Genomic DNA, 13,063 nt, shown 5'->3' on the forward strand with positions numbered 1-13,063 from the left:
TGTTTGCAGTCCCGTTATCGTGCTTCAGTGCTGTGTGGATCATGCCATCACCAGTTGGAATTCCTCTGCTTTCCATTGTTCCTCTCTCCCCTAGTGCGTTCTGCACCCAGCTGCCTGATGACTATTAAATTCTGCTCAGAGATCTTTGTCTTTTGTTACTCATAAAATAAAAATCATTTTCAGTATTCAAAAGCAGTAGTGAAATGCTTTATTTTAGACAGTGGCTTTCCAACTTTTTGACTGTGATCTACAAGAGATAAGAAATACATTTTACATTGTGACCCGGTATACACGTACATGTGTGCACATGAACAACTGAAACAGAACTTTCATGGAATAGAAACCTTATTATATAAGACGCAATCACATTTTTTTTTCTACTCTATTTCACTCCACTACAAGTTGCTGGGTTTTATCTAATAAATTGGTTTTGTAACTCAGTAGGTTATCTGGATTTTAAAAATACTTGATTTAGGGGCATGATAGAAAGAGCTGGATTAGAATAGCAGAGAGGGATGTCCTTTGGAGAAAGGACATTTAGAGAAGTGGAAAGAGGTGTTTTATGGTGCTTAGTGCCCCAGGTCAGCTTATCCAAAGGAGGACTTCTTTACTATGTCCAAAGTGCACACCTCCCTGTAATCTCTGTATGTTAAAGTGCACAGTGCACTATGTGAAAATGTTGGGCATGTTGGGGGCTTTGCATTGGCTCACTGACTTAGGAGAAAAGTACTTCTTAAAACTAGCATAAGAAATAGTCACCTCACCCTCCTAAAAATCCCCTGCATTACAAGTTAGGACCAAAGTGAAGCTTCTAAATGTGACTCCAGAATGGCCCCTGCCTTGGCCTCCTCTTCTCTTTCATACTTCCTACCTGCACAGGCCCCACTTCTTTATCTGGTATCCTCCACAAAACTTCCCTCAGCGGCTCAGCCCATATCCTGAATTCTTGCGTACTTGTCTGCAGAATACTTAGCACTTAGAGTCTGCTGCTTCTGTGATTCTTTCATAGACATTGTCTGTCTCTCCAAATGAATCTATTGAATGCCACATTAACTGTGTTTGATTATGAATTCACCAAAATATAGTTTGAAAAATCCAGTGGATACACTGACCCAGATGCCCCCTCTCTCCTTGGCAGGTTTTTTTTTGTTTTGTCTTGTTTTGTTTCACAGTTGAGTATTTACTTTTCATGGAGAAATGTTACAATGGAGTGTCAGGAGTTATCACTTCTAATCCACTGGGTCATTTTATGTCTGGTTGATGTTATAACCAGATCATGTGTAGAGACTCTAATTGGCAGCAGTTTGGAGCCACACTAGAATATTTTGTAGTTAAACTTATTTTCTCTTTTCAAGGGCTACAAAACTTTACAGAGGAAGCTTGATTGCACTCTGCATTTCCAATGTGTTTTTTATGCTTCCTTGGCAGTTTGCTCAGTTTGTACTTCTTACTCAGGTAAGGTGCTTATATTTTTAAACTGAATTAAGCTTAGTGTGTTTGATTATGAGAACTCATTTGTCTAAGTTATAGAACGGAGATACTGCATGATTCTAAGTCCTAAAATGTTTTTTTAGCTGATACTTCAAAAGAAATTTCAGGATAGGGAAATATGTAAAGTTTATTTATCAATGGATGTTATTTACTTACTAGTAGAATGCATTTATTGAACTCAAATTTATAAGAATACTTATCTTTTTTATTCACTATATTAGGTGCTTAGAAGAAGACTAGTGCTATATTATATATATAAATATATATATATATATATATAATTGCTATTAAGTAGATTGTGGACTTGAGTAAAATGTACTTCTTTTGTGAATAATGCTGTACATTCTTATACACAGGATAAATTCACATAGGATAACATAGGATAAATAGCTAAACAATTTATGTTTTATCTAACTGCCCTACCAGTCTGTAATTTATCTGTCCTCTTTCTACGTGCTCTTATCTCTCTTTCTCTTCAGATTGAGGTTTATAAAGCAAGGTGAAGGCAGCTAACTGAGAAAGGGAGTAACGTGTGTGCTGGTTTCTCCTGACACCACTACCTCTCCTTCTTTATTATACTGGCCGTGTTCATATTTGTATACAGCAGTTTAAGAGTTGCTTTTTAATGTTCTTTGAAATGTCTTGCTCAAGAAATGACATCAGACCTAGATTTGAGTCCTAACTCCATCCAACCAGCTTCTTGAGTTGGACAAACTCCTTAACTTTTCTTGGTTTCAGTATTCTCATTTGTGAAACAGAGAGAATAAAAGAACCTACTGTGTTGTGGTTATAGGATCAGATGGGTTATGTATATAAGGCTCAGAACACATTACTTGCTCACTAGCAAGATACCAGGTTAGGTACTTCTATCGTTTTTTTGAAAAGAGGCTCTATTTGGACTTAATTCTTTCTTTGATCTTGTCTTTTAAGACTCCTTTGTCTTCTTTAGTTTGGCGACATTTCAAATGTTTCTGGTTTAAAATGTCCCTGAGAGTCACTCCTTAAGATTCTATCCTGTAGGACTGCTGTGTATTGCTCAGCCTCTGGGGTGGAAAGAAAGGGTTCCTGTTGCTTCCAGTTAGTGGAAGTGGCCTGCCTTTTGTTTCTGTTTCTGTTTTTTGTTGGGGGGAATTGCATGGAGTGCGGGGAGGCAGTAGTGTGCATCTCTGTGGGGTTGAATAACAACGCACCCTTCCCCACAGTTACAGTGTCATATCAGTCACCTTTCAGCAATGCAGTGTTCCCCGTGGGTAAATCTGGGTATAGCGAAACCTTGTTCTTCTTGCTATTGGGAAAATTTGTTGTAGATTTTGGGGGGATAAAAAACTTGATGAATGGAACTTAAGTTATATATTTAAGAGTGTTCAGGTGCTGTGCAGTTTGTTTAAACCATGGTTGTGTAGTAGGAGGAGCATGGAATATGAATATATATATACGATTTTCTTCAAAACTGCTAAAAAAAAATTAAAAGTACATTTGTAGTGAAAGTACTCCTAGTTTGAAATTTGATAAATTTGATTATGACTAATATTTGAATATTTGTATAAATGAAAGAGAATACTAATGGAGATGCTCATAAAGAGTGACTAACAAGCAGAAGTTCATGTATTTTTACACACACATCCATTGCATAATTATTTTTTAGTTTAATGTACCTTCCCCAATTATGTATGTTATAATTAAATTTTCATATTTTTTGATCAAGGCACTTTGTAATTGTACATGTTGACAGTAGAGTCACTCTGGCATTAAAATGAGTATTGTTTTGGATAATCCACAAAGATAATTTACATGGTTAATTGAGAGAGCTGTGTATAGAAGAGAAAAATCAACCAATATTTGTTATATTGACCATATTTAGTAAAAAACTAGTGGGTAGGAGGGAAACTAAAGAACTCACTTTCCATATAAATATAAAATTGAGACAAAGTAAAGAATTTTTTCTTAATTTTGAAAATCTATTCATTAAATATATAATCTTAATTTTTAACATAACTTCTTTTTAAATTTCAGATTGCATCATTATTTGCAGTATATGTTGTGGGATACATTGATATATGCAAATTACGGAAGATTATTTATATGCACATGGTAATGGTTTTTAAATTTGTTTTTTTCCTCTGTTAGTTTGATGTTAAAACAAACTCCTGATTATTATTTGATTTTTTTTCATGATTGGAACTAGTTGTAACATAATTCCATAGCTAAAACAAGTGTTATTCAAAACTGTGACATAATTAACAGACCTTGATTTAAATAGGCCACCCAAAAAATTTTAATTTGGGTCATATTATCTGATTTGAGTTTGTGCCTGACTTACACATTATCAGTGAAAAAGAAACATGGAATGGTGTATTATCCAGGAGCCTTCTGTTAAAATGAAGTGGACCACCAACTATCCAGGCATGTAGAATGTGTCAGTGAATAGAACTGCAAAGATCCCAGCATACATGTGGATCTAGTAGAGTGGAGGAAGGAGAAAAGACAGAGGATAAATAATAAACATAGTAAATGGGTAAATTATATAGTATGTTAGGTGGTGGTAAAGACTATAGGAAAGGACAAGCCATGGTATCCCAGGGAGGTCAGGAGGGCCGGCATCAAGGGATGGGAGATTGATGTGTCAAATGAAGTGATCAGGGGAGGCCTCATTGAGAAGAGTGTAGTGGAGCAAAGATTGGAAGGAGGAGAGGGAGTCACCTAGATAGATATCATGGAGAATAATATTCCAGGTTGATGAAACTAGAGCAAAGGTCCCAAGGCTGAGTGGTTGATTTTGATAAGTATTGATTCTTTCAAAACATTTGTCTTTTCTGTCATTAGTTCTTACAATTTTTGATGTTTTCTGTTTCCTTTCATTTTAATGTAATTATAATATGCCGCTGTTTTATGCTGTCTCAGCCTATCAGTAACCGATGTTATGGCTGAACTGGCACTTGTGGTTCTTATTAGGATTCCAAGATGCCCTTTGGCAGTAACTATCAGGAAACTTTGAAAAAAAATAAAGGTTTACTACTTATAGGACCTGGAAATTACACAGCACACCTGGGGCCATAGAGTTAGGTTGCGGGTGGGGTGGGGAGGAGTCGGGGGTGGACCATGGGAGGGGTAGGGAGTGAGCATGCACCTAGGGTTCTGCTTTTATGGGGTCCAGGATGGGGGCCCAAGGTTTTGAGGGCTCATTCTTTATTGGTGAATCTAAAACGTAAGACTGGGGATTTAAATCACGGGAGGAGAAAAGACTGGCCCAAATGGTCAGTTATTGAAATTGACCAAGGTCTCTAACACAAAGGCACATCAGTGGGAGCACGTGGCCTGACTCTGTCTAGCCAGGTGGCTGGCAGTATGTTTATTGAACAGTTAGCCATCTTTGAAGTGGATGCTTCCACAATAAAAGCTGAGTCAGGCATTTGCATTATAAAAAGGAAAACAAAACTGTCAGGGTTTATACTACAGCCATATTTTTTTATTCTCTAATGATTTATATAAAAGGACATTTATAATATATAGGGAAGTTATGAGCAGAGTTATAAGATGGACAGCCAAGAGCCTACCCTACAGATGAGAAGTGGAACCATCATTACTTTGAAGCCCTTGTGTGTCCTGAACACATCCCCCTTCTCTTGGAGATAACTAACCCTTATCCTGACTTTTTTAAATTATAGTTAACCTCTTATCTTTATGACTTTACCATATACTTATTCCTAAATAATATACTTTAATTATTAAATATTAGTATTGTTTTTAAGGTTTATAAAATGATATCCTTTTGTGAGACTTATGTTTTCACTCAGGTTTCTGAAATTTGTATGTTTCTGGAGTTTGATATTTTCGTTGCTTTATGTTTTCCATTGTATAAATAAAGCACAATTTATTTATCCATCTTCTTGTTGAGACATTTAGGTTTTTCCTCTTTTTTCCTTTTATGAATAATGCTGTACATTCATACACATACCTCCTGGGCATACATATTTTCTCTGGGGTATTTACCTAGTAGTAGAATTTTTAGGTGGTAAATTATATACATGTTCAACTTCACAATTTAATATTGCATTGTTTTTTCACAAGTGATTAGACTACTTCAAACAATGACATTAACAGTTCTTGTTATTCTATATCCTTTTTTATTTTGTCAGTCTGGAGAGTATAAAATGGTATCTTATGGCCTTAATTTACATTTTCTGTGGTTTTTAATAAACTTGAACATCTTTTGGTATGTTTATAGGCCCTTTGTGTTTACTTTTTTTGTTTGTCACTCGAATTTAAATCTTTCACCAATTATTATCTTACATCCAAGAAAACAATGGCATCTGTTTTATTCGCTGCAATTTTCATAATTTATTTTGATGCTTAGATTGTTCCTGATTTGACCAACTGCTGCCTGCTGGCTTCTTTGTCCTTTTAACTTCCTCATTATGCTTTGAGCACTTTTTCAAAGAAATTAATAAAGGCTCAGCTTCACTAATCTGCATCTGCCTAGATGATCCTGTGTATTTTCCCCTCTTTAATATGTTACTGTGATGAATTGCATTAATTGGTTTTCTACGTTAAGAAACCTTGCTTTTCTGGGCTAAACACAATTTTTATATATTGCTAGATTCACTTGCTGTTATATTGTTAAGGTTTTAAATCTCTGTTCATGAATGAGATTGGACAGTAGTTATCTCTTTTTACTCTTGACTTATTTTTTTCTCAAACTGTTTAATATGATTTTTTTTTACATTGCAGTGAAAATTCGAATACTTGCTAAGCATTTAGAGTCTGTCGATCACACAGTCACATAGGCAACTAAGGATAAAGACTTTGACTCAAAATTATAGTTATAAAAGCACTAACATTACACAGGTTTAGTCTGTAGTAAAATCTAGATAGATGCTTTGTGATGTCACTTGCTAACTGTAGAACTAGTTACTGTGGAATATCTTTATGAACTCCTAAATCCCTGTAGTTACAGAAAAGAAAACAAATATGGAATTGTCTCCAAAAAGGACTTTTTTCCATTTTTTTAAATGGTAAAATACACATAAAATTTACTATATCTTATTTTTTTAAGTGTACAGTGGTATTAAGTACACTCATATGGTGCAATCATCATATCTCCACAGCTCTTTTTATCTTGCAAAAATGTAACTCTGTACTCATTAAACAGTAATTCCCTATTGTCCTTCCCCTCCCCAGCCCTGGAGACCCTCAGCTTGCTTTCTGTGTCTTTATTTTAACTGCTCTTTATACCTCATATAAGTGGAATCATGCACTTTTATTTGTCTTTTCCTGAGTGGATTTTTTCAGCTGGCATAATGTTCTCAAAGTCCATCCACGTTGAAGTGAATGACTGGGGCTTCCTCTTTTTTGGCTGAATACTATTCCATTGTGTATATATATCACATTTTCGATATCCATTCACCCATTGATGGAAACTTAGCTTGTTTCCATATCTTGGCTATTGTGAATAATGCTGCAATGAACATGGGAGTGCAGATCTCTCTTCAAGATCTTGTTTTTGTTTCCTTCAGATATATACCCAGAGGTGGGATTGCTGCATCATATGGTAGTTCTATTTTTAATTTCTTAAGGAACTTCTATACTGTTTACCATAGTGATGTATCAATTTATATTTCCACCAACAGTGGGAAAAAGGGTTCCCTTTTCTCTGCATTCTTACCAATGCTTACCTCTTAGCTTTTTTTATAATCTTTCTAACAAATATGAGGTGATGTCTTATTGTGGTTTTGATTTGCATTTACTAATGACTAATGCCATCGAGCACCTTTTCAGGTACCTATTGGCCATTTGTACAGCTTCCTTGAATAAACATCTGTTTAGGTCTTATGCCCATTTTTAAATCAAATTATTTGTGGTTTTTTTGCTGTTGACTTGTAAGAAGAGTTCCTTATATGTTTTGGATATTAACTCTATCTGGTACATAGTTTGCAAATATTTCCTCCCATTCTGTAGGTTGTTTCTTCATATTATACTGTTGATTGTTTGTTTAGCTATGCACAAACTTTTCAGGTTGATGTAGTCCCGCTTGTGATTTTGCTTTTGTTGCCTGTGCTTTTAAACTGGTGAGTGGCTCTTTGCATTAGGGCTCGTTTATGAGGGATGGGTAGCGACTGGTGAACTAAGATCTGGAATTTACTGAAAATGACTATTATTTCCCATCCAGGGGTTCTTCTGGAAGTTGCAAGTTTTGATAGACTCCTGAGTTCCAAAATAGTTCCATCAGATAGATTCCTCGTGTTGCAAATTGTTGTCTAGGTGGGAAGACAGATTCCTAGTGCTCTCTGCTTTGCCCTTCCCCAGAATCCTCCAGCTACGCTTGCCTGATTTTGTATCAGAATTCCAGCCCTGTGGAATTAATTGTGATTCTACTTTTTCTGTCTATGGTAGATTTGGTGTAAGATTAGGAGGAATATTCCCCGAAAATTTGGCAGATCTTGCCTGTTAAACTATATAGACCTGTTGTTCTCTTTGTGGGCAAATTTCAAATTACTAATCTAAGTTATTTAATGATAATGGGACAATTAGGCTTTTTTTCTTGTCATTTTTTTGTACTTTTATGTTGCTGGGAATTATCCCATATCCTCAAAATTTTTAAAAAGTTCACTGACATGGAGTTGTTCACAATGTTTTCTTATTTTTTTTTAATCTGCTAAAATATAGATACTCAAAAAAGATATATGGATACAAAAATAATTTGTAACATCTCTCCTTCATTTTATACCTTCTCAATTTTCTCAGTATTAATATACTGAGTAAAAGTATTAATATACTTTAAAAATTTTATTCTTCACATTTAAATTAACTGATGTTTTTGAGCACCAGTTGTTTGTCAAACATGTCCTAGGTCCGTAGGATACAGTAGTGATAAAAACAATTTTAAAATTCCCTTTGCTTGTGGAGCTTATATATTCTGGTGTACACAGAAATAAACCAAATATGCAAGAAAACTTAGCATGTTAAGTGGAAGAAAGCACTATTAAGGAGAATAAAGCAGGTGAGGAAGGTGGGATTTGCTGAGTAGGTAGGGAGGCTGTAATTTAAAAGAGTAGGAAAAGAAGACCTCACTGAGAAGGTCACATGGGGATAGATGAGGGGCATCCATTAGGTCAAAAGAAGCAATGAGCCTAAGGGCTCTGGTGTGTTCTGGGGTCTGAGAGGTTTGGTGAGATTGGAGTGAGACGGGAAAGGTTCCCAGAGGCTAGTGAACAGACCCTATAGGGTCATGTAAGTCTTTGAAAGGCCTTTGGCTTTTCTTTGGAGTGAGAATCAAAGCCCTTGGAGGGCTTGAGCAGAGAAGTGACCAGAGTTGGGAGTGGACCCCAAATATCTCTCCAGACTGTTAGTGCCTCCTTTCTTAATCCTACTTTATATTTCTCTTGAATACCCAGGTGATGCTTTGCATGATTCTTGGTTATGAATCTGTTTATTCGAAGAGATGGTATCTTTATAATTTTTGCCAAAATTGATTAGGAAAGTTTTAGTTTGTTTTAAATTTTGACCCGTAAGGGAAAAAGCTATTGTCATAAAATTTTGAGAGTTTGGTTTCTTACCCATTTGAGATAGGCTGGGATGTGGGGTGGTCTCCTGGAGTGCTACCTGGACAAATGTCTCCTTGAGCAATAGGATACAAAGAAACTATAAGTGACTGAGATAACTATACACATGAACAGTTGGGGCAACTATGAGCAATAAGATACAAAAAGGCAAAAAACAAACTACAAGTTTTTGTGGTTCTGGGAGCAAAAAGCTGGGTACTGCACATGATCCCTGCACATGGCACATTCAACGGGTGGACAGACCAACTAAGCTAGGCCTCCTGCCCAGCCCCCGATCTGCCCCCATTGTCACCCCATTTAAGGACCCAAGCAGCTCCTCTCCGGGAGTGGGCAAGGCTACCTTTTTCTTGCTTTTGCTCCCTTGTGCTGCAGCACAAGCCCCAGTAAAGCCTTGCCTGAAATTCTCATCTGGCCTCTTACCAATTTCTATTGGACCCAGATTGGTAACATTTAGTTAGCATATCAGAAAAATATATGACATTAAACTCATTTCAAGAATGCAAGAATGGCTTAACATTAAAAATTATATTAATATAATTTATCATATTCATACATTAAAAAAGGTCAACAATATGATCATTTCCTTTGATGCTGTAACAGCATTTGAGAAGTCAATATCTATTTCTGATTTTTAAGATCTTAAATTACATGAAAGTAGATGAATATTTCATTGACATTTTAAATACATACATATACTTAAAACCAAACGCTAGTATCACACAAAGTGATGAATCAGTAAAACTATTCCTATTAATGCCAGAAAGTTGACAAATATGCCTACTGCCACTCTTGTTACTTAATATTGTTGCATAAATATTAACTAATACAGTTGACTAAAAAATAAGAGTTTCAAAAATAGGAAAGGAAGATGTAAAAGTCTTATTGTTTGCAAGTGATATTTTGAATACTTAAAAAATCCAAATTAATAAACTTATTAATCACTAAAAGCAATGAAAGTTTGTTTTTATTATGCGTATTTCACATTTTCTAAATATAAAAAAATCAGAAAATATGAGATTTCTGATAATAGCAACACAAATAATATACGTTGAAATAAACTTGATATGCAGAATCTATATGAGGAAACCTTTACATTCTACTAATGTATGTAAAGACTAAGAAATGGAAACAACGTGTATTTTCATATCTAAAGCTTCAGTATTGGACAGATATAACTAAAACATAATGTACATTATGGAATAAAGCAATTATGATAAAAATGTCAATTTTTGAAGTAAGCTGATTATAAAATTCACATGGAAATTTATGTGGCTCAAAAATAAAACTTCTGGAAGGAAACGGATTATTTTTAAAGATTTTCATAATAATGGAGTTAAATCATGAAGACTGAAAGAAAATGAGTGTTAAATCTAACATAAAAATTTAGAAAACAACTATATAGAGAAATACCACAAAGAAAGATAAAAATAAACTGGGAAAAATATAATATGTTTGCTTGATAAGGAGCTGTGTTCTATAATATATGAAGAGAGTGCTTAAGGAAAACACAAGAACACAATAGAAAAATGGACACTAGAAATAGGGAATTCATAAACACACACAAAACGGTATAAACCACAAATAGAAGACTAGACGCTGTGTTTCATCCACTATTAAAAGAATGGAAAAGGGAAACAATGAGGCAAAATTTTTTTGGTATTAGATTGGCAAATACTTAAGAGAATACTACACACTGTTGGCAGGAGTGTGTATCAGGAGGAACTCTCATGCCCTATTGGTTCACAGTAAATTAGTACAATATTTTGTATGGCAATTTATCAGTGTTTTCTCAAATTTTAAAATGTGTATATCCTTGATCCATTAATTCCGTTCTAGTAATTTATCCCATAAGTACATTGATATGTACATAAGAGATATATGTAAGGATGTTTTTCACAGCAGTGTTTGTAATAGGAAGAACAAACCACCAACAAAACAAAAAACAAAATAAAACTGGAAAATACTTACATGTTCAGTAGTCAGAGGACTGGTTAAATAAATTATAGTACATCCCTAGATTCAAGTACTTTTTTCAGTTACTCAATGGAATGAATTAGATTGATTTGGACTGATACAGAAAGCTCTTTGAAACTAAGAGTAAAAACAAGCAATAGCATAGCTTCTGGGCCAAGTTTCCATTTGTGGTTTTAAAAAAATGTAGACTAGAATCTGTACATGTGAGTGTCTCTAAGGCTGCACAGGAATTGGTGATGTTGATCTCTGTGGTTTGAAGTGTGGCATAGAATATGGGCTGTTTTCCTTGTGTATTCCCTTTTGAACTGTTTGAATTTTATCATGGGCATGTGCAATTTTCAGAATAAAAATCAGTATTTTTTTGTTTCTGTATTTTTTTCTTTTTTTTTTAGTATATATGTATTCTATTGAAGTATACTCCATTCATGTATGACTGAAGCATTATGCTGTAAACCAGAAATTGACACATTGTAAACTGTTTTCTGTGTATTAATTATATTTTTCTTGGATTTTTCCAGATTTCTCTTGCACTTTGTTTTGTTTTGATGTTTGGAAACTCAATGTTATTAACTTCTTATTATGCTTCCTCTTTGGTAATTATTTGGGTAAGTGTTCCTTAAGTACACAGCTGTTTTTGAAACTAATGGTTTATCAGTTTCTTTATCACTGGCTTGAGATTCATGTGGGGTTTTCTACAAGAACTATTTCAAGTGTCTTACTGAATTCATCTATATGTGATAGTGTATTTAAGTTCTCACTTCCAAAACAGGAAAGAAGCACAACAAAAGTTAACATTGGAAAACATAGCTCTTTCCTTTGTAGTCCCAATCTGTCCTTTCTCTTTCTTCATCTTTTCTGTCGCCTAACTTTTGGTCCCAGGGTTCATTTTAGAATGGTTTCTAGGCTTTCCTCTTTCTTTCTTTTTCCTCCTCTCTTTTCTGTTTTTATCCTATTCCTCTCCACTCTCTGGCCTCCTCCCCCTTCTCTGGCGTCTCACAGCATCTCTCCTCCTAGCTCCACAGTGATAAGAGGCTTGAGACCTTGCTTTTTTAGTTTTTCCCCTCATGTCTATTTGTATTAATTATTCAGATAGTTTAAGTCAGATGATGATTCAGTTATATTTTACTAGATCACTACCAAGAACAGATTTAGATTAGAGGGAGACTGTCTTAAAGAATTAGAGCAAAAGGTGAAGCGTCATCTAACTCCTTCTGCCACTTTTAGCGAGATGACTTTCTAAATATAAGTCTTTCTAAATTTAAGGACTTCCAGGGGTGGTTACAGCTTTTTTTGTCAGTGGGTTTTACCATTACAGTGTTTCACAAATCTAAGAGAAAAGAAGCTATTCCTTGTATGTAACGTGCATGTGCTTTGGTATTAGGCTAATTTCTTAATAGACAAAAGCATATTGCACTGTCTTAATTGAAATGTATTCTGTTTCTTAAATAATTATTTAAGTAACTCAAATCATTTTGTCTTTCTTGATTTCTGGAATCCACTAACAAATTTGGAATCTCCTATTTCTTTGTTCTATTTTATAAATAATATATATTTAAGATCCCATTTCCCCTATATTTGCCTCTTCCTAATCTAGACTGCCACTTATTTCAAGCTATGTGACTTCAGTATACTTAGGCACAGAAATTAGCTATTAGCATGTGGTGATGCTGTGTTTCCAACAATGACCAAAAAATCATTAACTGAGTTGCTGTGCTTTAATATTAGGCATAACTTGCAGTCATGAATTCTTTTTGTAATTAGGAAATGTGGCAATGTACTCAATTCTGTATTTATGTATGTACATGGGGAAATCCTGCTATTACTCAAGCTGAAGTACGTGACTCTTGGTACTTGTTTGCAGATAAACCATTGAATGGAAAGACTGCATATCAGTAAAACCTAATCTAAGTATATTTTGCAAGAAATTTTTCTTCAGTTCAGTTGAGCACCTACAGTGTGTCAGGTTTCCTCCTAGATTCTTGACACCAAGGTGTGTCTTAGGTATGGGCTAAGCGTTACACATATTTCATATATTCTGA

General features: G+C 34.8%; 1 protein-coding gene across 5 annotated transcripts in view; it reads left to right on the forward strand.

Annotated features, from left to right (window-relative positions):
* DPY19L1 (dpy-19 like C-mannosyltransferase 1) overlaps positions 1–13,063 on the forward strand; it is an 84,436-nt gene that overhangs the window by 41,118 nt on the left and 30,255 nt on the right. For 4 of the 5 annotated variants that reach the window (XR_010381623.1, XR_010381621.1, XM_064487449.1 and 1 more), the window contains exons 9-11: positions 1,356–1,455; positions 3,505–3,582; positions 11,543–11,629. Coding sequence is in view for 2 of the 5 variants with exons in the window: in XM_064487449.1 (XP_064343519.1) it covers positions 1,356–1,455; positions 3,505–3,582; positions 11,543–11,629 (265 nt within the window). In the remaining 3 variants the exon portion in view is untranslated. The remainder of the gene's footprint in view (positions 1–1,355; positions 1,456–3,504; positions 3,583–11,542; positions 11,630–13,063) is intronic. The other variant, XR_010381622.1, reaches the window with a different exon arrangement.

The sequence above is a fragment of the Camelus dromedarius genome, chromosome 7, assembly GCF_036321535.1.
Source record: "Camelus dromedarius isolate mCamDro1 chromosome 7, mCamDro1.pat, whole genome shotgun sequence".
NCBI lineage: Eukaryota > Metazoa > Chordata > Mammalia > Artiodactyla > Camelidae > Camelus > Camelus dromedarius.